The sequence below is a fragment of the Emydura macquarii genome, unplaced genomic scaffold, assembly GCF_026122565.2.
Source record: "Emydura macquarii macquarii isolate MOO-44397 ecotype Brisbane River unplaced genomic scaffold, CSIRO-AGI_Emac_v2 contig_369, whole genome shotgun sequence".
In the NCBI taxonomy this organism is placed as follows: Eukaryota; Metazoa; Chordata; order Testudines; family Chelidae; genus Emydura; species Emydura macquarii.
The window spans coordinates 3,587,813-3,614,285 of NW_027130506.1; the positions used below are offsets into that span (position 1 = coordinate 3,587,813).

General features: G+C 39.4%; 1 protein-coding gene across 5 annotated transcripts in view; it reads left to right on the forward strand.

The window, feature by feature from the left end:
• The window catches only part of COL14A1 (collagen type XIV alpha 1 chain), a 171,992-nt gene that overhangs the window by 84,011 nt on the left and 61,508 nt on the right, over positions 1 to 26,473 (forward strand). For all 5 annotated transcript variants that reach the window (XM_067530837.1, XM_067530848.1, XM_067530857.1 and 2 more), the window contains 13 exons: positions 631 to 753; positions 1,814 to 1,963; positions 2,677 to 2,793; positions 4,870 to 5,016; positions 7,626 to 7,700; positions 8,706 to 8,845; positions 10,038 to 10,161; positions 11,390 to 11,533; positions 15,163 to 15,327; positions 17,019 to 17,057; positions 17,262 to 17,400; positions 22,138 to 22,280; positions 24,751 to 24,860. In XM_067530837.1, the coding sequence (XP_067386938.1) occupies positions 631 to 753; positions 1,814 to 1,963; positions 2,677 to 2,793; positions 4,870 to 5,016; positions 7,626 to 7,700; positions 8,706 to 8,845; positions 10,038 to 10,161; positions 11,390 to 11,533; positions 15,163 to 15,327; positions 17,019 to 17,057; positions 17,262 to 17,400; positions 22,138 to 22,280; positions 24,751 to 24,860 (1,616 nt within the window). The remainder of the gene's footprint in view (positions 1 to 630; positions 754 to 1,813; positions 1,964 to 2,676; positions 2,794 to 4,869; positions 5,017 to 7,625; positions 7,701 to 8,705; positions 8,846 to 10,037; positions 10,162 to 11,389; positions 11,534 to 15,162; positions 15,328 to 17,018; positions 17,058 to 17,261; positions 17,401 to 22,137; positions 22,281 to 24,750; positions 24,861 to 26,473) is intronic.

Consider the following 26,473-nt stretch of genomic DNA (forward strand, 5'->3'; position numbering starts at 1 on the left):
TAACCAGTCCATAAAGAAAACATAAAAACTTGGCAATTTACAATAAATTACAAAACCTGTATACAGCCTTTAAATACTGCTTAACTCTCCAAACTTAATAAATATAATATAATTAATTTTAAATTTTATATTCAACTAATATATCTATAAAAAACCTTACACATTAAACCTTATTAATCTACAAATCAAGCATACATGTCTCACTAGTATTCACACTAATCACTACATATCCAATATTAACAATTATCACTAAATTCCCTTTTAATCCTATATTCTGGGAGGGAAGGGGAGGAGAGGGTTACATTAAAACTGTGTATTGATTTGAAATTACAATACCTATTCGATAGACACAACAGTACAAATTAATCCTTGATATATAACTCTTTTAGAAGCTCTGCTTTTTAATTCACTGGCATAATGCCGGGGATGGAACAGGCCCAGTTCCTGCCTCAGACACATGGCTGTGGTTCCTCTGGACTTTTGGGAGTTGTGCCTGTGTATCTGGGGGCAGAACTAGCGTCCATATATAGAGTTTTGTGTATTCTGGGTTATTATCTGGCACATCTATCTTTTATATAAGTGATGGAAAGAGATGCAGATATGGAAGCTCCTAATTTGTTTTCCTTTTAGTGCCTCTTTCTGCCCCCAGAAATTTAAGGGTCTCAGATGAGTGGTATAACCGAGTGCGTATTAGCTGGGATGCCCCTCCGTCACCAACAATGGGCTACAGGATCGTCTACAAACCTATCAATGGTGAGTTTTCAAAATTGGTTGTTTTGTCTTCTATTTTTGCTTTGTCAGTTTTCACATCTGTTGCTAAAAGTCATACTTAGAACAAAAAACTGTAACTGATTGCAAATAAAAACCTGAGAGCCTATAGAGATACACTTTCAGATACACAGAAAAATTGGGCCTAAATCTAAGCGCCCTGTACTTTTGGATGCATTAATTTTTGGACACTGAATTGTAGATATGTAGGATACCTAACTTTAGACTTAATTAACAGCTAGCTAAACCATCCCGCCCCTCATTCAAATCCCTCTGAAAAACAATGGCTGAATTCTAAGCTGTATCCTAAACTGTATCCAGTAAGCAGTGAGTACACTTAGGATAGAAGTAGTAATGAAGCTCTTTGTCCTGGTGCCAATTCTACACTGTTTCTGTTCCTGGCATTATTTAGAACAGGGCTTCTCAAACTTTTTTTTTCTGGGACCCCCTTTGAAAATATTTCAGGCTGTGATGATCCCCCACACCCCCTCCCCAAAAGTGATGACTCTGCCCATGCCATGCCATGCCACCCTTACTGGCAGGCATGGGGGATGATAGCCCAAACCCCCAGTTTGTGAACCCCTAGTTTAGAGCAGTCTCAGAGCTGCTTTAAATTATGCAGGATTGCAATAGCTCTGTAGGTGCTTGTTTTTGCTGGTGGGGAGCCCCAGTCCCCTCCAGATCCTGTTATGCCTCCAAGCCAAGGAAATCTTCAGCTACCTATTTAGGGCAGTGCTGAGTCTCCTATGTTCCACTGGAGAAGCGCAAAGGGGGCTTAGCAAGTGCCGATGTTGAGCCCTAGAAGAATGCCACCATTGGATTCCGCAGTGTGCGCTGGCTTCCATGAGTCTATCTGTCTGGACTATAAGCTGCTCTGGTTAGGGAGTGTCTTCAATTTTGAGTACAGCACTGAGTGCACCACTGGGGCTAAGCAAGTAATAATAAAGCAGTGTGTTTAGGAATAAACCCTATTTTTGACTGCAGATTATGATTTTTTTAGCTGCCTGTTAGTTTCTTTAATTACAAAATATTCTATTTTTTTCAGTCCCCGGACCAGCATTAGAGACCTTCGTGGGAGATGATATTAACACTATTCTCATTCTAAATCTGTTCAGTGGAACGGAATACAATGTTAAAGTATTTGCTTCATATTCAACTGGCTTCAGTGATGCCATAGCAGGAATTGCCAAAACATGTAAGAATGATTTCATGCTGTTCAGTTCTCTACAGACCATTTTTCCCATGTAACTTGAGCTTCACACAACTCCCTGAATGAATTCTCACATGGAATTCTTTTCCTCTTCTACATATTTTGAGCTAGTTGTTTGCTGAAAAGAAAAGTCTTTTTTCATCTGACAATATTGAGCTTTAAAATGTTTCCTGATGGATGTTAACACAAAACAGGTCATAAAGCAGATATTATTTATTATCATTCAAATCTAGTCACTATAAATTTGCCTAATGAAAGTCTGTTTCCTTTCTTCAGATCAGGCAATCCTTGCAAATCATCTGAATTAGGCTTTAAATCATGGAAACCTTAACCTTAAATTCAGCTTTGACAACAGTGTTATTACATCAATAACATTTTTGCTTCATTAATTCATTAAGTGAATTATTAATTAAGTGATTTATTAACACTGTTTATTAGCCCTTCTCAAATTCCAGATCTGTGGACTCCGAATGCAGATCCCATCTTTCTGATTCCTGTCCTTTATTAAATATTCTTCAGATTATTTTTGGTGCAGGTTTTTGTATTACAATTATTTCTTTAAAATTCATTAATAAAAGTGGTCACTCACTTTTTTCACTAATTCTTCTGCTTTTTGGATAATTATATTGCAGCATTTTCCTGTGTCCTGACATTTTTATAGTAGGAGTGACTCTATTTGTTTTTATATTTAATTGCAGTGTACTTGGGCGTGACAAACCTGGATGCATATCAAGTGCGCATGACTAGTATTTGTGCCCAGTGGCAACTTCACAGACATGCTACTGCATACAGGATAGATATAGAATCTCTTGTCGGTAAGCTAGCACATCGTTCTATAGCCACTCTGCTTAATAGTCACTAGGAGGTCTGCTTGGAGAAGGACCACAGGACTGGATCTAAATGAAGTTTGCAAACAAAATGTTCACTCCTATAAATAGTAAAATTGTAAAAGTAATTGAATGGCAGTGTTTAAAATAAGTGGAGAGCAGAACTACACAGAAACTGGAAATGAACGAACCACAAAAGATTTGGAGTTAGAGTTCCCTTAAGGTAAAAGCTTGGATAGATACCCACAGTATCTGAGCCATTTAAAGCCCTGCCCTCTCAAACCTCTACAGTCCTCTTCCACATGACCCTGTGATAGTATCTGTCTCTAACTCACCTCATATTGCCTCATATCTAGTGGGAGATCCACTAGACCAGATATTGCTTCTTTTCCCCCCTCCCACAATATCTTCTGGGTGCAGCTGCATATCCTTCTCCATCTCATCTCTTCAGACCAACTGTTTTTGAGATCCCAGTTAAGTCCCCTGCTTGGTGTCATTCAGTCTCCCATCCTATAGCAAAAAGACATAGAAATACTCCTCTAGGTTCCTTATCTGCTGCTCCAGCCCATTGGATTGTGTGGGAATGGGTGTATAGGATGATTCCTAAAAGAATGGGGGATGGGAAGCAGGACAGTTGGCTACTTCATAAAGATCCAGAAGGGAGAGTGGACCTCCTCTCCACTAAGATCTGATAAATGTAGACGTCCATGTCTGTTGAAGGAAGGGAGCTATGGAGAAGGCTCAGTGTGCTTTACCTGTCTCCAGATGAGGTTCCGGGTGGGGGGACGGGGGAGGGGGCTATAACTGTATGCGAGCTAATTTGCTTATCCCCAGTAGAAACTCACTGTCTTGTTATGTTGAAAAACAATCAGCTTGCAGAGAATGACACTCTTGAAATGCTAAGCAAAGATATCGTGGACAGTAGATGCTAATTTGATTGTAAAATAATGACTCTCTCTTGTACAATCAATGGATTCAGATAAGGTTTATCTGAAGGCCTGAAATACCGACAAGCTATTTTAAAGCAAAGATCTTTGTTGGCACGAGGCAGTGCAAATTTCCTTCTTATGTGGGAGCTAGCCTAAATCCGGCTTCCTCAATGCCTATCATTATTATGTAGGACTGCCAGACATATCTTTAACCTAGTCTGAGAGCCTCAATTTGAGAACAAACAAAAGAGCAGTTCAAATAGCTCCTTATTAACATCTGACATAAAGAACTTTCATTGTCCAGCTTGTTCTGCATATCATTCAACCAGTTGTCAATTATCTTCACAGTAATGTAATAGTAATATCAAACTGATATGCATAAAATGGTTTTTACTTGGCAACAAATGGGACCTATTGGCACGTTTACTAAATACTGTATAGAATGTGAAGTAGAGTCTCTTTCATTTCCCTGTAGTGCTCCTTATTGTTATAGATGCTTACTTCCTTTGAAAGATTTATTTTAAGTAATAAAATATCCATCACCCTGTTTTCAGTGCCCATGCTTTCTCCATTGTCCAGATAGTGATTCTTTCTTCCAGCTGAGAATTAAACAGAATTCCATTCAGAGCCCAATAAATATTGATCCTTAATCAGTTAAAGAGTTTACTGGTTAGGTCCTTCCTGCAATTAATGAACACGCTGCAAGTCCAGAATGCAAGATGTCCAGACTGGAAATGAAATCTGATTCCAAAATACAGCACAGCTCTCATTAGCATCTATGCCAAAGCCCATTGAAGTCAATGTGAGTATTCCTATTAACTTCAATGGCATTTGGATCAGGGCTTTTATGCACAGAAGGTGAATTTGCAGAGGCACCTCTTGAATCCTATCTAAGCATTATTGTGAGTGGTGAGCATTAAAAGGTGCCTGGGCCTTTTGATAGGTCTCCAAACAGGGATGAATTTCATCCAGACTGGAGGCAGTGTGGGGTTCAAAATGGTTAATAAATAGGGAGTTCTTATAACCACTTCATTTGCTATCACATTCCCTTCTAGTTTCAGGCCTTTATATGACACATTTATTCAGTAAAATGATAAATAAAATTCTGTTCTAATAGCTCCTTTTATAATTCCAGATGGGAAAAAGAAAGAAGTAACCGTTGGTGGAGGGACACCTAGACATTGCTTCTTTGAGCTCATGCCTAACACTGAGTATAAAATCAGTGTCTATGCACAACTGCAGGAGATAGAAGGGCCTGGTGTAAGCATCATGGAAACAACATGTAAGTGAAGTCTATTATAGTTCAGCCACCTCAGGATAACCCTTGGTTGTCACAGTGGGGGCAAGAGGCTGGAACCAATGTACGGTGACCACAGAGGTGATAAAGGGTTGGTTTTTTTCTTTCTTTTTCATTGGGATTTTCAATTATTCTTCCCTTGATAGTATACAAAGGGTTGCTTCCTCGAAAGCATTCTCAAAAATAGCTGTGTATTTCTCCCGGGAACCAATAACTACACACAGGAATGGTGTGGCAAAGGCAGCCATCTGACAAAACAGCAGGGTGATGTTTTAGTTCAGTTCACAAATGGTCCCTTCTGGATGTAAAATCAATGGATCTCTAAAGAGGGTTTCAAAACATGGATAGCAGAGAAAGGGCACAAAATAAAGGGAACAAGTGAAAGATTCATATTTTTATGTTGTTGTTGGGAAAAATTTTCAAAAGCGCCTCAGTGGTTGAAAGTCAATGGGACTTGGGTTCATAAGTCATCAGGGTACTTTTGAAAATTGTTATTTCTCAAGGGGTATAAAGTGAGATAGATGCCTCATAAACATATAAGAAGACAGGTCCTAGCTCTGATGAGCTTACAATGCAGTAAGACAAAACAAAGGATGAAGGGAAGGAAATGCAACATATTTTCCAGCTTCCCCTCTTTCTTCTCCCTATCTCATCTCCAACCTAGTCTTTCCTATTTTCAGTGTATTTAGTTTAACTACTCACTTAAGTGCCATTCCCTGCCCTTCCCCTTCCTTCCTTCTGCCACAATCCCCCAGCAAACACTTCTATCACCTCCCCTTTCAGTTTAACCCATGCCACAACCAGAGTCTTCCTCATGGCTTCTACCCAGCAAGACCCTTCCCAGAATCCATTCCTCCACCTCCACTACATTGTCCAGGCCCATTTTCCATTAGAAGCTCATTGAGTGTGATGAACAGTCTGAGAGGGAGGATTGGGCAAGGTTTGCTGGGGGCCTGGTGCCCTGGAGTCTGGGCTTTTGGGAGTAACAGGGGGAACTCAGCTGGTCCACATGCTCCCCCTGCATTACTTCAAGTGGACTGTAGCATTAAACCCTTTCTCCAAAGCCAAGTTACCACATAGAAGGCTAAGGATGTCAAATAAAGAACTGAACTGCCCAGGGTCCCATTTTGTGTGTTTGTGTCCCATGGACACTAGGAGGGAGCAGCCCCTGCATTCTTCTTAGTGCAGAGACTGCAATTGTGCTTGGCCCTCTTAAGATGGAAGCTCCTCCCAGTCTCCACCTTGAATTCATGCATGAGCTAGGCATAATTTACCCCTTAGGTGATTCATAGACTTGGCCCTAACCTTTTCCTTTTGACGTCAGTGAAAACCCCTCCATTGATTTCAATGGAGTGAGATTGGGCCCAGTAGATGTAACTGTGGGGTTCAAATCCCTTTATTTGCCAGTCTTTCTGGGAATCCTTTCTGAAAGATGGTTATATGCAGCTGTCCTCATCATCTGTAACCATAAATACAATGTATACATTGTGGTGAACATCAAATACACTTTTCGTCAAGGAACAACATTTAACTACGCCATATGTGGCTCCTGGCATTAATCATGTTAAGAATACCAGAAAGAATGTTGTCTGACAAGGTTGGGAACCTTTCCTCAGTCATAAATGTGAAAATCAAGCATGTACATGTCACCTCTGTGGACTCAGCCTAAAACTATATTAAATGTACTAACAAAGCTTTTGCATTCAATCACTGTCACAACCACAGCAGAGCTGTGAGTACCTGATAATTTGTTCAGTCTCATTTCTGGGTGAGTGCCATTCAGAGACTCATCTTTATGTGAAGTAGGAGACAAGGAAGCCAATTCTCCAAGATTCCTTGTGCCTAATAACCTTGTAACAAATCATGCGCTGCAGGCAGCAACAGGCACAATAACTCGATGTTACACACACGCCCGTGCACACCCCTATGGAGTCAGGGCTACAAATCTGTTCTCCAGCTGAAAAAACACCAACCTCTACCAGCTGAGCTAAGGGAGAGTTCTTGTAGGGTCAGACTGTTGTCTCTTCTGCATGGCTGCCCTGGTACTGTAAGGAGATGGAAGACAGCTCCTTATTTCCCTGTGCTGGCTATCTGTATTGTGTATAGCAGCATACTGGGGAAAGTAGTCTTTGAAGAGTTGTACCTTCCCCTCTTGGGCAAGCGGTCAGGAAAGGAAAGGGGAACGATACCTGGCACAGCAGAGCATGGATGCTGCACCAAGTCTAGGGTCGGCGCAAGATATGTCCCCCCAAGCAGCGGAAATTGTCTGGGTCCCAGTCTGCTTCCTGGGTTACTTCTGAGACAGCACGACAACACACTGCATCGTACATGGGGATCGTGGCAAAACTATAGTTTAGCCCTTAGTTGGTAGTTGCAGTACTAAATCTGTTCTCTTTGGCTGCCAAGCAGTAGAGGTGGACATCACATGCATACGCGCATACACACAAAGTTAGCCTTTGGATTGTGTAACTAAGTAGGTATATATCTGCAAACAAAACAAAAGGAGAAAATGCCCTACCTGGAATAATTAAACGATGTGTGTAGATGTCTTCAGATAAGATTTCTTCTTGGTATTCTGTTTTCTTAATTTCTAGTACCATTTCCAACTCAAGCACCGACCTCTCCTTCAACAACAGCTCCATCACCTACAATCCCTCCTGCAAAAGAAGGTAAACAAGAGCTGTGTTTATGGATTTAAAATAGATCTAGATAATCTCATCTAGATAATTTTCTGGTTTTGACCACAATTATAAATTCCTGGGCCAGATTCCCAGCTGTTGTAAATCAGCGTAGCTCTGTGGAAGTTAATGGATTTGGGTTGATTTACATGCAATGAGGGACTGTCTCCCAATTGTGTTTTATTGTTTGGGTGGTTTTTTGGTGAGTTTATACAAAACATACAATTGGTAAATCCATTAACACATTTTAAATATGTTGCAGCAAAAGAAACAGATACATTTTACTGGAGATCAGCCTAGCACAGTGGCTTTCAATGAACCCCTAAGATATTTTGAATGGAGATGCAGACCTCTTTGGAAATCTTAGAAGTAGGGTCTGTGGACCACAGGTTAAAAACACTGACCTAACAGTTGCTAGACTTATAAAACAGCATGATTTTTCTAGTCTGTCCACATATTGAAATGCAGAAGGCATTGATCATGTGAACTTACTCTACTCACAATTCTCCTCTTTAAATAAGGGCTTCCCTTGGCTTATCAATCTCCTATAAACTGCCCTGAGTCTCATATAGAGTCTCATAAATGTTTCTGTTCAGAGTGCCTTCTTCTTGGAAGCTTAGAGCCAGATCCTCAACTTGAAATCAGTGGAGCTATGCCAATTTAAATCAGCTGAGGAACTCACCCCTAGATACAGGAAGAAAGGGGTCTTATACACTTAATAGAACTGGCTCAGGCTGTGCAAATGTTTGTGCTATATTATTTTTAAAATTAAAATGTTTAGCAAAACGTTTAAGAACCTTTAAGACCTTAACCCCTGATGTGTAATCACATCTGCTAGTGTAGATGCTTCATCCCTTGCAAAGCCCTATTGATCCTGCATGTGCTCGGGTGTCCATGCTTGCAGATCTGATTGCCGGACTGAGACCTTAGTGAGTATGAACAAAGATGTCACCAGGGACCAAAAAAGTAACTTCCAAAATATGTGTTGTTCCTCAGTTTGCAAAGCTGCCAAGGCTGACCTGGTGTTCTTAGTGGATGGGTCCTGGAGTATTGGAGATGACAATTTCAATAAAATAATCAGATTCCTCTATAGCACTGTTGGAGCTTTGGACAGAATTGGTCCTGATGGAACTCAGGTAACAAACACAAAGATAGAGAGCATAACCGAACCAGTGTGTTTAGTGTTTAGAATCAAACCAGTCAAAGTGTAGCTGACATTGTTTCAGACTTCTTTTGAAAATATAAACTGAGTTCTGGCAGCAGTTCCTTTGCAGTATCTTATTTTATATATTCCATAGGATAAGAATCACCAGAAAGATAGCACATGCCTAAGAATCATTCAAGTCTCCGATAAGTCCTCAGAATGGGATTTAAGTAGTCCTTGTGCTGCTCCTCTGCATGGTGTTTATTTTGACCCTAGTCCTTTAAAAACAATAATTTTTTTCATTGACATTAAAAATAGTACACTTATTTTTTAATTTTCTTGGTTTTTTTAATTCATCTGCTATAGACTAAGCAGAAATGTGAACTAAAATAAAGCACAATATTTACAATAATTACCACAGTCATGTTTTTAAAGTATTTGCACAGAAAAAGATGATAATCACTGAATGTGCTCAGCAAGAGTTTTTATAACCTCTTTAAAAGCACAGCTGTTTATCACTCTTTTAAATCGTGCCGCATTAATTTTGTTGTTGTTCTTCAATATTTAGGTTGCAATAGCACCCAAAAGGTGATAGACACTTTCCAAACACAGAGAAATACTTAGTCCCTGCTTCCTTTTAATTTCTTATTCACCATCAAAACAAATTATTTTTGCAATCATAGTCCCCAATCACACAGAAATGTATAAGAATGCTTAATTTAAGGCAGGCAGGGCACATATAACAACATATTTGGGAGAGAAAATAACTCAAGAATAGATTCTCATGTTATTTCTAGCACTTCCTAAATTTGAGTCCCAATCTCACAGTTACTCATGTACAACTATTTCTGAGTGAACTCTGTGTGGGAATAACTATTCATATGTGACCAACTGTGTATAAGATTATGCCCTGGGGCTGGATAGGGAATGCTTTTGCCAAGGTGGGAAATACTTCCCCATCCTGTCTACTACCCAATGAAACCAGAAAGTGATAGTCAGTAGCCAAAGCTGCAGAGAACAAAATTAAACTTTATGTAGTGAAATTTTAATATATAATAATTAAAAAAGACTTCAAGTCAGGAGGGAGCAAAGATCCAAACTATTCTTATTTTAAATGAATTGGTTCATGTGCCCTTGTTGAACATAGCGAAGTGTTTCCTAGCTAACACATTTTCTATATACAGGTTGCAATGGCTCAGTTCAGTGATGATCCCAGAACAGAATTTAAACTGAATGTGTACAAAACAAAAGAGACTCTTCTTGAAGCCATTCAGCAAATAGCTTACAAAGGAGGAAACACCAAAACAGGTGAGAGAGGTTGCAGGCTGTGAAACCGTTTCTTATGACCATTCTCTGTACAGAGTTACCTGTCCATTTGCAAAGTGGTTTGTCAGGGTAAGGCCATGTGACATTCATGCAAGAAGAGTGGGAATGAAAACAGTCTGCAGTAGGGATGACAGGCAAGACTTTGGAATGCCCCACATCATCATGGCCAGAAAGCCCTGGTAATTTCCTGTTTGCACTATCCACATGATGCACCTCCCCACTTCTGGGCCTTAATCCTGCTATAGGGCTGGGGAACAGCGAAGAGAGATGGGTCTGTCAAAGGCAAAGGCCTATGCAGATTGGGGTAGGTGGAATGGGCAGTCATGCTAGCAGGTGGAAAAGTGAGAGACTCCGTCCTGGAAAAGGAAGTTGGGAAGGGGTTTGCAGGGAGTTTTGGCAGATGGGGGAAAAAGGGGTGTGGTCTGTTTTGTTCTGAGCGGGGAGAGGCAAGTCTCAGAGGAGGGTTTTGGACCCTTGTGATGGGAGAAGGTAGACTGATAACTAATACTAACTATACTTGTGTTTAGCCTTCAGGATAGCTTTCTGAGGAGGAGGAAATTCAGCCTGAGTACTGGAAGGGTTACTTGGACCTCAGGGTTTATTTTCACAGACTTCACAGAAATTTCATGCAGCTACTTGCATTTCATGGACTGTCTTCTGTGACCACAATTACACATTTCCATTTTCCCCAGAAAATTATGCACTGGCATTTTTGAATGATGATACCTGGGCTGCTGCCCTGCATCATGGGAGGGGAGGACTTTGTCTACTCTGACTGCCATAGGACCCGCCCCATCCCAACCAACTCCATTTTCTTCAGCTTGGTTTAGGACAGAGACTTGGCCCATACCTTTTTAAACCTAACAAGCCAAATGTCAACAGCTGAGACTTCCAAAATCCAGGGTCAAAATTAGGTTCCTAAGTCTGTATTTATGCACCTATATAAGTGGCCTGATTTTCAAAAGTGCCAAGTACCCACCAGCTCTCACTGAAGTCAGAATTTGCTGCTGTGTGCTCAGCACTTTTCAATATCAGGCTACCTATTTAGGTAACTAAACATGGCTTTAGAAGCCTGGCTTTAAGAAAATGCTTTTGAAAATCTTGACCTAATAATTTATATGGGACTTGGTTCTTTTATCAGTATATAATGCATTAATAGAAAAGCGAGTATGAATCAGATTCTTTTCATAGTGGATTTCTTCTGTTTCAGGCAAAGCAATTAAGCATGCACAGGAGATCTTGTTTACCACTGATTCAGGCACAAGGAGGGGTATCCCTAAGGTTCTGGTGGTCATTACTGATGGACGATCACAGGATGATGTGAACAAAGTCTCTAGAGAGATGCAACTAGATGGTAACACATATATTAGGAAATGTTTGCATTTTCAGTTTTTTCTGCTCCTCCATCTTCATCTTCATCATTGCTGTTTAAGCCCAGACACAAGATATGGATAATTCCTGCCCCAGAAGGGTTTACAAATCTAAACCAAGTCAGACATAAAGTGGACATCACACACTGGGAAATTCTGAATTTCACTAGGGAATGACTAGCATTTTATATAATTTATTTGTAGTTATTAGTATTAGTATAATTGGCTCAATTTTTGTGCGTGTTTTTTAAATCATGCAGACTACTCACATGCTCACATGTTTTCAGGGCAAGGGCCTATGAGTCCATCTTGTCACCCACGATAGATAATTTCACTGTTAGAAGCAGTCCAAACTATTTTATCCTTCCAGACAGGAGCTCTTATGAAGCACCTTTGTCAGACTCTTGTGCTGCTTCTAATCTGCTGCTCATCTTCCAATAACTCTCTTAAAAAATTTTATACTACCTACCTCAGGGTTTTATACTAGGGCTCATAACTATGATTTATAGGCACAATAATTAGATTATTAACATTATAACTATTGTTGTTTAGTATTTGTACCAAGCCCCAAAGTATGCTTGGCACAGCACAGAACATATACACATGGTCCCTTCCCCAAAGTGCTAGGGCAAAAGTGAGGAAAAGAACAAAGAAGGGGCTTGGGTTCTGGATGGGCTAAATAATAGAAATAAGTGTATATGATGGCTGTTGGTTCAATAAGAAGTATGCACATACTATTTAATTTTAACTTTGGCATTTACAGGGCTATGTCTAGTAACTGGCTCTTGTAGCCCAAAACAATATGATCGCTTCATTGAGTTGTTCACTTGCATCATTTGAATGTCAGATATTGATTCATAAGAGATTCATCATGCTATATTTATTTTTCATGCATTTACACTGAAGCCATGCCTGAGCACAGCACTTCACATAATAAAAAACAATATTACAGAATAACAGAACACCAGTTTTTAAATTGAGATGGTTGGCAACAAAAATTCCAAATCTCTAACAAAATTAAATAAAAATCTCCAGTTAAACTGAACCAAACTATTTCAAAGGATTGATCAACTGGATATGATCAAATGAATATTGTGTGTTGGAGCTCTCTAGAGAGACAGTGTGGTTTGTTGGATATGGCACTGGAATGGGAGTCAGGAGACCTAAGCACTGTTGCTAGCTGTGCTATGTGACCTTGGGCAAATCACTTAATCTTTGTGCCTTTGTTGTCCGTTTAGATTGTAAACTGGTTGGAGCATAGTCTTTAACTATGCATATGGACTATGTCTAGCACAAAGGAGCCCTGATATTGGTTTGGGCCTGTAGATGCTATTGTAAAACAAATAATAAGAGTTATTATAGTAAAAGTCTAGTGTATCCATGAAAGGAATGAATTTCAGAGATTGGAGTCCTCTACTATGAAAGCCCTTCTACTGGCCATGGAAAATTTTAGGTAACTGTGTGGGCTTCATTCAAAGCCTACTTAAGTCAGTGGAAAGTTCCATATACTAGAGTAGGCGGTGGGTCAGGCCATCTAAGAACAGTATGTCGATTCCCAATATTCAGAACAATACAGACAGATCGTTTTCATTGTCATAACATGGAAGGGAAAGTGTCAAGAAATAATTCTGGTGCATATTTACAGCCTGCTGCTTCTCAAACTTACAGGCCAGATCCCACTTCCATTTACATCATCAGGATCAGATTCATAGATCAAAATCCATCTGGTGAGCAGAAGCTGTGGAGTAGGCTCAGCCGGTCGGGTTTAATTGCTGATTAATCAGAAATGAAAATAAACCAGTATATTCATCCTTAAAAGAGTGAGACATCTGCAGCTTTAAAACTCCAGTTACACTGGAAGGTGGCCGTGGTGCCTGAATGGGCCACACTGAGACTGCCTCACTCAGGGCAGACTGCAAGAAATTGAGCAGACAATCCTCCAGACTGGTGGTTTTTTCTATAATTAGATTCACCAAGCCAGTAACAAAAGAGCTTTTGCAATACCACACGTTTACAAGAAGCCAAATACAGTCGCCTTTAGGCAATCCAGCCCTTAGCTCCCATCTAGACAGCCAAGTCTAGTGTAGCGAGGAGCTACTGAAAACCTTATTCACCATACTTAAAGTTCTACCAATCCCAAAGGACTGGATACATTGCCCACCATGTCAGTGAATATTTCAGATCTTACCCAAATACATGCTTACAGCCAATCCTTATTAACTAAATCTAAGATTTATTAATAAAAAGAAAAAGAAAGAAGAGTTATATATGGCTAAGAGATCAATATACATACAAATGTGTGTAAAGTTCTTAGGTCAATTTCATAGTAGAGATGGTGAGGTTGTGGATTTGTAAAAGTCTTTCTGGAATCAATTCAAAAGGTTAGAATTCCAATACCGCTTAGATGTAAAGTCTGATAGAGTCATTCCATAAATTCATCAAGGTTTTCCCAAGTGAGCTTGGGGAGATCTGATTTGCCTCTGGAACAGCCCCCTGTTAGCATCCAGAAAGTACAGAACTGGGGATCAATCCCATGAATCTGTATTTATAACTGAAACAGGCTGTTAAACTGCTGGGCAACTTCACCTCATGGATTTTGATGAAAGCAGACTCTAACAGATTGTTCTCAGACAATGGTTCATCCTGAAGATAATACCCTTAGCAATAGCCATTCAAAATTACCCAGATGGTTCACAGGTGGTTTGCTATGTGCAATTACAAGGAGAAATGAGGATCATAACATTATTACTCCACAAGCTCCATCTAAATCTTAATATTCCTTTTTGAACTCTGAGTCAATAGAATACAGTAATGAAGCATTATGAGACAGGATCAGAATTTAGCCTCTTCCAAGCTAATTAGATCACATTATTAGATTTCTAATAGAATGCAGGTAAACATAGATACATTTAGCACTTACTCTTTGATTCTCTAACCATATAGGCAAACAGGTTAAAGATTCTAGTCTACTTAACATACTTTTGAGAACAATCTACAAGGATTGGCCCTGTTTACCATTGCAATACTCTTGATATGTCCTTAGGATTGCTTACAACTCACCCAGCTTGCTGATTGTTTAACCTGCTCAGGCCCAGTGTTAGACATCTGCAGTTTTAAAACTCCAATTACATTGCATAGAATTAAATCTATAAAAGAAACAAAGGAAATTAATTTGGGTGCTTTGTTTTCGTAATATACTATAGTGTTGGTATTTGTTGTTGTTGAACTGCATGTAGGCATCAGTTCAGCAAAACATTTAAATACATGCTTAACTTTAAACAAGTGAGGAATCCTGTCTCTGTTCAGCAAAACACTCAAGCATGTGTTTAATTTAAGACCTTGCTTAGATCCCATTGAAGTCAGAGAATTGTACTTAAGCATGTGCTTAGCTAGCCAAAGGAAAAATGTAACAGAGAGATTTCTTTTGGAAGTTCTGAGTCTATTGACCTTACTTGGGTACATGTATGAATTCTGGTTATGTATTGTAGAAAAGATATGAATGTTTCCATGTTTACATTTAACCAGGAAAGGAGCCAAAGCAAATGTTATGTTTGAATTTGATTTCTGCTCTTCAAATGAACAAATCACAAGAATATTCCCTCTTCTTTTCTAGGTTTCAGCATTTTTGCTATTGGTGTGGCGGATGCTGATTATTCAGAATTAGTTAACATTGGCAGCAAGCCTAGTGAAAGACACGTCTTCTTTGTGGATGATTTTGATGCCTTTAAGAATATTGAAGATGAGCTGATCACTTTTGTCTGTGAAACTGCAACAGCAAGTTAGCCATTTTGATTTGTATTTGTAACTACGCAACATTCATTACCTTCTAAATAAGGAGTTTATTTTATATAATTCAGTTTTCTATTCCAAAAATTCTATTTCTATTCCATTAAAAATACAGAGTTTTCTAATAACTCTGCAGATATCATCGCTACAATATTATTGCTGTACATGGCAAATTGGGTTCTGTTTGCAATCATTCAGGGACATCTGTTATACTGGTGTAAACCCAGAGTAACTCCATTGACCCCAAAGAAGTTGCTTTGAATTTACAGCGGGGTAAATGAGAGCAGACTTTGGGTCTACAAATTTTAACTAACTTTTTATTTTATACAGACCTTTAACCTAGTCTGTGATTAGTGTTGGCTAAACATTTTTTACTTAAACAGCATCTGTAAAATGTATTCCACAGGGTCAAATTCTAGTATGTATATAGCGCACAAACTGGAAAAGTTATAGTCCAAAGGGGAAGGGTGGAGAAGGATTTTCCTGCTACAATTCTGGCATCCCTCCAAAGCCATGGAGATGTTATTCTCTAACCTTCTGTGACCAGAGGAAAGGAGGAACTTTCTAGGCCACAGTCTAGTGGTCAGAGGGCATGATCCACCTTTCCATACATACACACCCTCATTATGTTCCATTATATACGTGTCTGGAAAATGGCCTGTATGTAGCTGACATGAATACTCTGTGATGGAAAAATGTACTTGCATTTAGAGCTGTGATCTGCCAGAACTCAGTACACAAGAATGTTGCTTTCATTGTATTCCTGTGCACCCTTTTCTAACTTTTAAAGTCTATTCCTTGATGGTTGCAGTTTCAATATGATGCATCAATAGACCAGGACTTTTGCAAACTCAGCAATATTATTTATTGGTCATTCAGGCCTACATTTTCAGAAGTGCCCTTTAATTTGCGGTGCTTCAGTTTTCAGGTGTCAGCCTGGAACACCTCGTGGTGCACATGGAATGCTGTCAGGCTCCGTGTTCTAGGCCATCAGGCCTGGTGGTTGGAACAGTGGTTGAATCTGGACATAGAGTCAGGATCAGACCAAGGGCAATGCTGAAACCAGGATCTGGGGACAGGCTGTGGGTCAGAGTCGGGATCAGAGTCCATAGACAGGTCAAATCAGGATTGTAGTCAGAGTCTGCAAGCAGGCTGAAGGTCGAAGCCGGGTTGGAATCAGTCCAAAGGTCCAGAGGCTGGAGCAGGTCAGCACACTTAAAAGAGGGAACGGACAAGACTGGAACAAGGTTTGGACAAAGAACAGGGCAGGACTGAGAACAGTCTGAACATCTAGAGAGTTTGTAACACCATGAGACAGCAGGAGGATGCCTAGCCAAGTAGTGCTATTGCACAGATTAATGTATGGCTCTGACAGTAAGAGTGAAAGACTTGTGCTCTGGGGTCATCTGACTAGGACCCTGCCCAGGGATAGGCTGCTGCAGCATGCCTGAGAGTTGAATCACCGCAGGCTCTGCTGGAGGGATGAGCTGTAGCTAAGTGAGCAACCTGGCCTAGCTGTGGGTTTGCCTCACAGATGCGTAGAACTAGATATGTAAACCTCAATGTTTATTGATTCACCAGGGAGAGATTAGTTTAGTTTTCTCTTTATAGGAAGAAATATACCAGTTATTTTGAAATATTGACTGCTCTTCCGAGTTAAATGTATTTTTAATTTTTTTCCAGCCTGCCCATTGGTATACAAGGATGGCAACAGTTTAGCAGGTACAGTATTGTGATCATAGATTCTGCATTTATGGACTTGTTTTCATGTATTGAGATGCATGCTTTTAGATAATAAATTACTTACTTTCCTTTATAATAACAGCTGTTAACCACATGGTGATAAGAAGCTCCTCAGTGTAGCTCAATTTGTCCCTTAAAATAATGAATTTAAAGTGATATGTTTTGTATTTTTATGCTTTCCAGGTTTTAAAATGATGGAAATGTTTGGTTTGGTTGAAAAGGAGTTTTCAACAGTGGAAGGAGTTTCTATGGAGCCTGGTACTTTTAATGCTTACCCATGTTACAGACTGCATAAAGATGCCTTAGTTTCCCAGCCTACCAAGTAAGTATTAATATGTAAATGCTTCTAATGTCTAGACACTACTCTGCATGTCTACACACCACATGAGCAGGACACAAGTCATTTCAGAATTAGCATTTCCATGGCAGAAGAACATGGAGGCCAACTTCTTGTATCAGTATGTGTTTTAATAATGAATTATTGCAAGAGTCTTTCATGGAGACCCAACTCCTGAACTCACTCCTCTCCAAACTTACACTGCAAAGAGAAGTGAGCACGATAGCAACTTTTAGCTTCAGACATGAGCCACTTTCAGACAGGTGTCAATATGATGATTATTAATTTTGCATATGCAAATTTAGGGCCAAGGTTGTGATAATTTACTTATGTTCAATATTACTTAATTCTATGAATAATCCCACTGTTTTTCAGTGAGACTTCTCATGGAAAATACTACCCACTGTGAGGAAGGGTATTAGAGTCTGCCCCCTGGGTTTAAATCCAAGACCTACCACACAATTTGAGAACCTAGGACCAGGGCCTGTGGAGAGGCACACAGGTGAAGGTGAAGAATCACCCCTGGAGTATTTATTAGCTCCATCCTTCATAAGAAGGGTGATGGGAGGATCTTTTGACCTTCCCTTAACCCACCTGTGCCATACTTCTTGTGCTATACATGCTCCATGGCTCCTCAACATCCAGCCCCCCATACAAACACATTGGACCAGCAACACAGCAGCAGAAGAAAGGAATGGATTTGCTTTTATACCTAGGTGCCAGTTATTGAATTACACCCTGCAGAAATTAAATAGAAGCATTTATTGGGCTGAAATACGTACAGAAGAACAACAGTCTTTCTGAAGGGAAATAGTTTTTAATTTTTATATTAGATACCTCTCAGTGTTTGTCGAGATTATTTTGTTTTGTCACAGTTGAGATTATACTTCTGGAAACTTTCTTATTCATGTCTTTCCCCATGTTTTGGTTTGTGGGGGGGGAGGGAGGGAGTTGGTTGAATCTACAGTGGTTAGCAGTTCGTGCTTCTGCCCTCTGTCATTTGTTTTGCTTTATCATCTATTCTGTTTCTCTATATGCTCTTCTCTTACCTCTCCGACTACCTCATCAGCACAACCTTCCTGACTGCTTCACTGTGTTTTCAACCCTTTGCACAGTACTGAGATTATCTTTCTCTGTGTTGTTAAGGACTCCTTACAGGTATGGCTCAGAGATACCCTTCCCTCTCCCCCATCTCCAATGATCTCACTGTGACATTGAATATTATGGATGTCTCCCCCTTTTTGGGCACTGCATGCAAAAGCCTGATTCTCCACTGCACTGCCCTCTTGGCTTCAGCTCTACCACCCCTTGCTTGATTTGGAATGCTGTAAGGTTCTGTTGTGTTGACCCTATGCAGTTCTCCATATATTTTCTCCCTGAGGGTACCATGTTAACTTCATCCTCAGTCATCGCTTTCTCTGTTCTACTGTACATCTGCCTTCCACTCAGTGTTTGAATTTGTATTTCTCATCTGCCAGCCTTTCATGACTCTATCAACTTCCACCAATGCTGTAGCTACCTACACTGAATACTTTGAAGACCAAAGCTGTCCTCCTGACAAAAGGGTCTTTTGTCTCTTACGACTGACTTTACTATTACTCTTCTGAATCCAGATTTAATTTGCTTTCCAAGCCTGAAATCTTCAAGAGACTCTAAGCCCCCAATGTTTTATAGTCTTCCTTTCCCATATATGTAAATCTGCCTACAGCACAGAATTCATCTTTTACCTTGACTTGGTCTCTCATAAAATCAGTATTTATGTCAATCTTCACCATTTCCCACTTCAGCTGAGGTTTGAGTGCTGAATTCACAATAGAAAACATATTGTTAGTAAGGGCTTCAGAGAGTGGATCCAAGAGCAAGACTTTGCCTAGGAATTGTGCACGCACATAGGCAGAGAGAATGTACTAATGCATCCCATATGTGAGTTGTATAGATTACAAAATACATCCAGTTAGTGCAGTAATCTTGGACTTCTCATTTTTCTTTAGTCATAATGTGTGAGCTCAAGATTTGTCAAACAGAACTTAAATAAAAGCTTAGACTGTAGAATAAGAAACCCAAACATTAGGAAATTCAATAAAATAACAAACTTCTCTTATATTATGAAATTCCGTGCTCTTCTGAATAAATTCTGGGAGGCTATCAGAAGAGCTGACTGAATAACTGATTTTTTGGTTTGATGGCCAAACTGAAAAAGTCAAAAGAAAATTCATTGTGTCTTAACCAAAACTGAATTTTTTGGAGTTTTCTCAATTAAACTAAAAACTCAAAAAAATCATTTTGGGTTAAACATCAAATGTCATTTTTAGTTTTGTTTTGTTTTGTTACTTTTTTGGGCGAGTTTTACCCTTTTTAATTTTTTTAAAAAATCTAGCTGAATTTAGAAATGAAATATCATTTCAACCCAAGACATCAAAACATTTCCTTTAAAAAATGTCAAAATGAACCATTTTGACTTCCTTGAATGTTTTTTACTTTTTAGTCAGCTGAAACTATTTGCCAAATTCTACCCAAATTCACAAATAATTTTCTTTGACAGATGAATGCATTTTTTTGGCAAATAAACTATTCACCGAAAAAATCTGCCCCTTTCAAGCTATCAGTAGATTTCATTTTTATATGTAAAGTCCATTTTGACTGGACTCTTTAAAATCATAGAATCATAGAGTTGGAAGGGACCTCAGGAGGTCATCTAGTCCAAGCCCCTGCTCAAAGCAGGACTAACCTCAGCTAAATAATCCCAGCCAGGGCTTTGTCAAGCCTCAGCTTAAAAACCTCTAAAGATGGAGATTCCACCACCCCTCTAGGTAACCCATTCCAGTGCTTCACCACCCTCCTAGTGAAAAACTTTTTCCTACTGTCCAACCTAGATCTCCCCCACTGCAATTTGAGACCGTTGCTCCTTGTTCTGTCATCTGCCTCCAACGAGAACAGCCTAGCTCCATCGTCCCTGGAACCTCCTTTCAGGTAGTTAAAGGCTGCTATCAAATCTCCCCTCATTCTTCTCTTCTGCAGACTAAACAAGCCCAGTTCCCTCAGCCTCTCCTCATAAGTCTTCTACTCCAGCCCCCTAATCATTTTTGTTGCCCTCTGCTGGACTCTCTCCAATTTGTCCATATCCTTTTTGTAGTGGGGGGCCCAAAACTGGACACAATACTCCAAATGCGGCCTCACCAATGCCGAATAGAGGGGAATAATCACTTCCCGCGATCTGCTGGCAATGCTCCTATTAATGTAGCCCAATATGCTATTAGCCTTCTTGGCAACCAGGGCACACTGCTGACTCATATCCAGTTTCTTATCTACTGTAACCCCCAGGTCCTTTTCTGCAGAACTGCTGCCTAGCTCATCGGTCCCCAGTCTGTAGCTGTGCATGGGATTCTTCCATTCTAAGTGCAGAACTCTGCACTTGTCCTTGTTGAACCTCATCAGATTCCTTTTGGCGCAATCCTCCAGTTTGTTTAGGTCCTTCTGTATCCTATCCCTACCTTCCAGGGTATCTACCACTCCCCCTAGCTTAGTGTCATCTGCAAACTTGCTGAGGGTGCTATCTACCCTATCCTCCAGATCATTAATGAAGATGTTGAACAAAACCAGCCCCAGCACCGACCCCTGGGGCACTCTGCTTGTGACCGGCTGCCAGCTAGACATGGAGCCATTGATCACTACTCGTTGAGCCCTATGCTCTAGCCAGTTCTCTATCCATTTTATAGTCCATTCATCCAACCCATACTTCTTTAACTTGCTGATAAGAATACTGTGAGAGACAGTATCAAAAGCTTTGCTAAAGTCAAGGTATATCACGTCCACTGCTTTCCCCACATCCACAGAGCCAGTCACCTCTTCATAGAAAGCAATCAGGTTGGTCAGGCATGACTTTCCCTTGGTGAATCCATGTTGACTGTTCCTGATCACCTTCCTCTCTTCCAAGTGCCTTAAAATGGATTCCTTGAGGACCTGCTCCAAGATTTTTCCAGGGATTGAGGTGAGGCTGACCGGCCTGTAGTTCCCTGGATCCTCTTTCCTCCCTTTCTTGAAGATGGGGACTATATTTGCTTTTTTCTAGTCATCAGGGACCTCCCCCAATTGCCACAAGCTTTCAAAGATAATAGCCAATGTTGGCATCTATATTTATAAACTATATTTTAAACATAATTATAAGTTTCCCAAAACTCTATTTTCTCTGTTATCACCAGTTAGTTACTTATCGATCAATAGTTTTAAGGTGGTTTAACTAGAAAGGAAAGGATTATTATAATGCGTCTTCCAAGTCATTTATGTTTTCATCACATACTAAATTTAAGATTATAAAAATATCTCACAAGTGGATGCATTTTTAAAATGTAGCTTTAATATAATTCATGGCTTGATTCCAAGCACCTTCATTGCCCACTGAACTCAGGATTAGGCCATCAGTTTCTAAAATTAAATTCTCTTTTAGCTGCAGTTTTTAATTAAAATAACACAGTAAAACAGAGATTATCACTTCAAAAATGTAAAGCACCATCAAGTTTATAATTAAAATATTTGGAAAAATCCCAAGGTTAGAATTGTTCTGTCTTATATCATGGTTGAGTAGATTCTGCTAAGTGTAATGATGCCTGTCTCATATTGCTTCATGTCCTTAATTTCAAAAGACAAGTCCAAAGTAACAAAGAATGCTTTTAAATCAGCTTTACTGTGATTACTTCAGTTCACAGGATATTCTTTCTGATACAGATACTTGCACCCTGAGGGGCTGCCTTCAGACTACACCATTACTTTTCTCTTCCGTATACTTCCTGACACACCCCAGGAGCCATTTGCTCTGTGGGAGATTTTAAATGAAGACTATGAGCCACTTGTTGGAGTTATTTTGGACAGTAGGTATTTTATATGTTATGGCATACTTCCCCCCCCCCTTGGTGTGTGTGATTAAATAATGCTGAAACTAGGCATTTATGATGGTTTAAGTAATGAATATATTAATAAAATAATTTTCAACATTTTGCAGCTGTGGATCCGTAATGGATTTTCAGTTGGTCAGATTTGGATCTCAGTTACTGGTATAAATCTGGAATAACTGTGGATTTACAAAGATGTAACTGACATTTGAATCTTACCCATTTACTTTGAAAACTCACACTGATTTCAGTTGGCATTGGATCACGGCTTTAATAGAATTACTGTTTGATGTATACCGATGAGATCAGAATATTTCTCAAGGCAATGTTCCCTAGTGGACAGAGTAATGGACTGGGACTTGGAAACCCATGGTTCTATTCTGGCTCTGCCACTGGCCTGCTGGTGACCCTGGGCAAGTCACTTCACTTCTCTGTGCCTCAGTTTCCCCATACGTAAAACCGGTATAATGATGTAAAGTGATTTGAGATCTACTGATGAATAGAGCTAGGCATTATTGTTATTTAATTATTTATATGACTCCCATCACCATAGTATAGGGCACATCCCAAATATTGGAAAATAGAAATTCTTTCTTAGAAAAAATAAGGCCCAAGTTCTTAAAGATAGTTAAGCATTGCTGGGCTTAGCATTGCAATGCCTAGCTAATTTAGGATCCTAAATCTCCTTTTTCAAAAGGAATGTAGTCATTTAGGACACTTAATCTCTAAATCCCTTTTGAAAATCAGATTTAGTCTCCTAAATCAGTTAGGCATTGCAATGCCTACATAGCTTTAAAAATCTGGGCTCAGGTGACTTTCCCAATATTACACAAGAAATCTGCAGTGGAGCAGGGAATTGAAGCCAGATCTCTTAGGGTATGTCTATACTGCATTTAGACACCTGCGGCTGGCCCATGCCAGCTGACTCAGGCTAAAGGGCTCAAGGTAAGGGACTGTTTAATTGCAGTGTAGATGTTCTGGGACCCTCCCACCTCACAGGGTCCTAGAGCCCGGGCTCCAGCCCAAGCCCAAACATCTACACTGCAATTACACAGCCCTTTAGCCCAAGCCCCTTAGCCTAAGATAACTGGCAAGGGCCAGCCATGGGTTTCTAGTTACAGTGTAGACGTACCTTAAGGGTCTAACCAATATATTGCCAAGTGCCACAATTGACAATCAAATACAGCATGAATGTATGGAAGTTAGAAACCATGTATGATCATGAAAGACACTGTAGCATTCCTCGTTGTGTATGCTGATTTTATATCCATGGTTAAGTTTACAGTAACCAGCTCTTGGATTTAGCTATAAATACAAAACAAGAATGCTTTCATGACTTCATAGACACTTGAACCTTATAGTAGCAGCTAGCAGAATGTGGTGAGCATTTAGTGCTCTTTGAAAATCAACTCAAAACATCTTCTATGATTGTCTAGGCTGAAATCAGTGAGGATATTGAATATAATCCAGTCACAGAGTTCTGGTTGCAGCCTTTCATCTGGGTTACATCTAAGGTACTATTGGAATAGGGTTTTCAAAGGATCCTAAGGGAGTTAGGTGCCCAACTCCCATTTAATTTCAGTGGGAGTTGGGCACCTAAATAGAGCTGACTGGAGAAACTTTTGACAGAACTGTACTTCATCACAATATGCAATTCCATCAAAATCAAAACTCTGCAAAATAGCATCAGTTTTGCATGAATATTGTTTGGAAAATAAGCAGGGGAAAAAAGTTCTGACAATGTCAAAACATACTGTCACTTTCATATGTTTTGACATCTTCAGAGTGAAGCATTTTGATTTTTCATTTTGAAACATTTCTAATTTTTGTATTGTTATTTATTATATTATAATATAATACAAAATTTAAAAAATCAAAATTGGTCCAAAATATTTTGATCAACCTGAGACAATTTTTTTTTTTTTTACATTTCTTTTATTGGGAATTTCAAAATTTTCAGTTTCCATTCCAATTCGGAACAAAGCCAGATTTCAAAATCTTTTTTGCAAAACAAAAATTCTCATCCTCTGTACATCTCTACACCTAACTCTTTTAGGTTCTTTTGGAAACCCCAGTCTTGGAGAAGAATTATCCCATGGGTGTAATTCTACAGCTGCTTCTAATAAAGGATTCCAACTGGCTAGAGTGGCTATATAATAATGCAGCTGCAAATATGCTGTATCTAGAGGTTCTATTCATTGTAAGTGAAAAGTATTGATTTAGGAAGTACTAATAATACAGCTTTTTCTTTCCTTAGACAGAATAAATAGCTGCATGATTTTCAGTTTGAGGAACCTAAAATACAAATAATAATTCTGTAGACTAAGTTTTTTAGGGAAGGGACTGTCGTCTATGTTACTAAGACCAGTGTTGGCTCTTACAAATAATAATGCATCTGTTTTTTCCTCTCACATTGAGAATTATTGTCTATCTTTCTCTCATTGTACAGATGATGGTAAAACTCTGATTTTCTTTAATTATGACTACAAAGGGGATTTTCAAACTGTTACTTTTGAAGGCCCTGAAATAAAGAAAATATTCTATGGAAGTTTCCATAAGGTTAGTTATGCTAACAGACAGGTGGATTTTAAGCATACAGAACAAAGGTTTTGGAGTTCCTTTGTTCACATTTTGAGGTTTCCTTGCTTACTTTAAATCACTGACAAAAGGGAATGTATTTTATAGCTTTATAAATCAACTACCAAACTCTGTTAATAGAACAATTTGGCAATTATAGGTTCATATATGTACAGAATTTTTTGTATTGGTGATGCTGGTAATATCGGCAATGCTTTCATTCTTCGTTACATCTGTTCACTTCTGTTTCTGCCTGTGTTTTAGAGTTGGTCAAATTTTTTCCATTGAAAAGTGATTTAGACAATAAAAGGCTTTTCATTTGAAAAATGGAAAATTTAACTGAAAAAAGCAAAAAGCATGTTTGTGTGTGTGGTTTTTTTTTTTTTTTAATTTCTGCAAAAAATAATTGGCCATTTCTGACCATATATATATATATATATATATATATATATATATATATATATTATGAGATGCACAGTGGTGATCCTTTCATAGTCATTAAAGCTCTCATGGCATTTTCACAAGAATAATGGTGGAAGCCTTGGTGCTCTGGCTAAGTTCTAATAGTTACTGTTTTGCTAAGAAGACTGTAAATGAAGACACACACAACAGATTGCTCCTATGTGCAGTACAACCCCATCTTAAAGAAATCCCTTTAATTATTCACGTTTATTCCTGGGGATCAAATCTTTCATTAGGAAAAAACACTGTATATCTTGCTGCACCTCGGCTGATTCTCCTGGCCTAGTTATGTTTGAAAGGCACAGGGGACCCAGTTCGTGGGTGCGTTGCAATCATTTTGTACCAACTGGGCCTGAGCAAAGTGGCCACAAAGTTGTTGTGTGGTTACTGCCCCTCTCTCCCAGATGATACCCCCAGCACAGAGAGTCTTCCCCACTTCTCTGCCAGCTCTTTGCACCTCTTTCCCCCCAAAAAGCTCCTGGCACAGATGGTGCCACAGGGGGGGCTGTGTGTGTGCAGAGGTAAGACGGGCTGTGACTGGAGCAGTCCTGTGTGCTGGGTATTGCCCAACTATCTCAAGGCCAATTAATGTTGGACAGCAGGTTGAAAGTTAGCACAGCCCTTGGGGCAGGGTAAGGAGGCTTGTGCTGCTGCTTCCTGTGCTTTCCTAGTCTGTGAATCAATAAGGGATTTTGATCTTTTAATGTATAACTTTCACACTGATTTTGTTTGATGATGTTGTCCAAATTATTTAGTACATTTTACTACTATTTTTGGGAGAGCCCATTTGTCTTTTGTAAATCTCTGCAAAACATTTTGGGTGAAGGACAGTCCTATGCAGCAGGCTCCACAAGGCCTGTGCATCGCTAAATAGCACATAAATCAAGAGCTCAGTCGGACTCAGATGGTGAATAATCCTTGTATGGTTCCACAGGGGTGAATTTCTCCCCCACTGAATAAATTTAAGGAGAAGATTTTCTCACCGATTATTCCATAGGTGGAAAAAGAGGTCTAATTTATTGAATGGATTATCTGTTATGGATTATTTGCTCAATTCCACTAGCTAATATCACATCAGGCCATTCAAAAAATGCTCGTTGTATCTGGTAACCTATATGTCCTTAGCTTCCTCT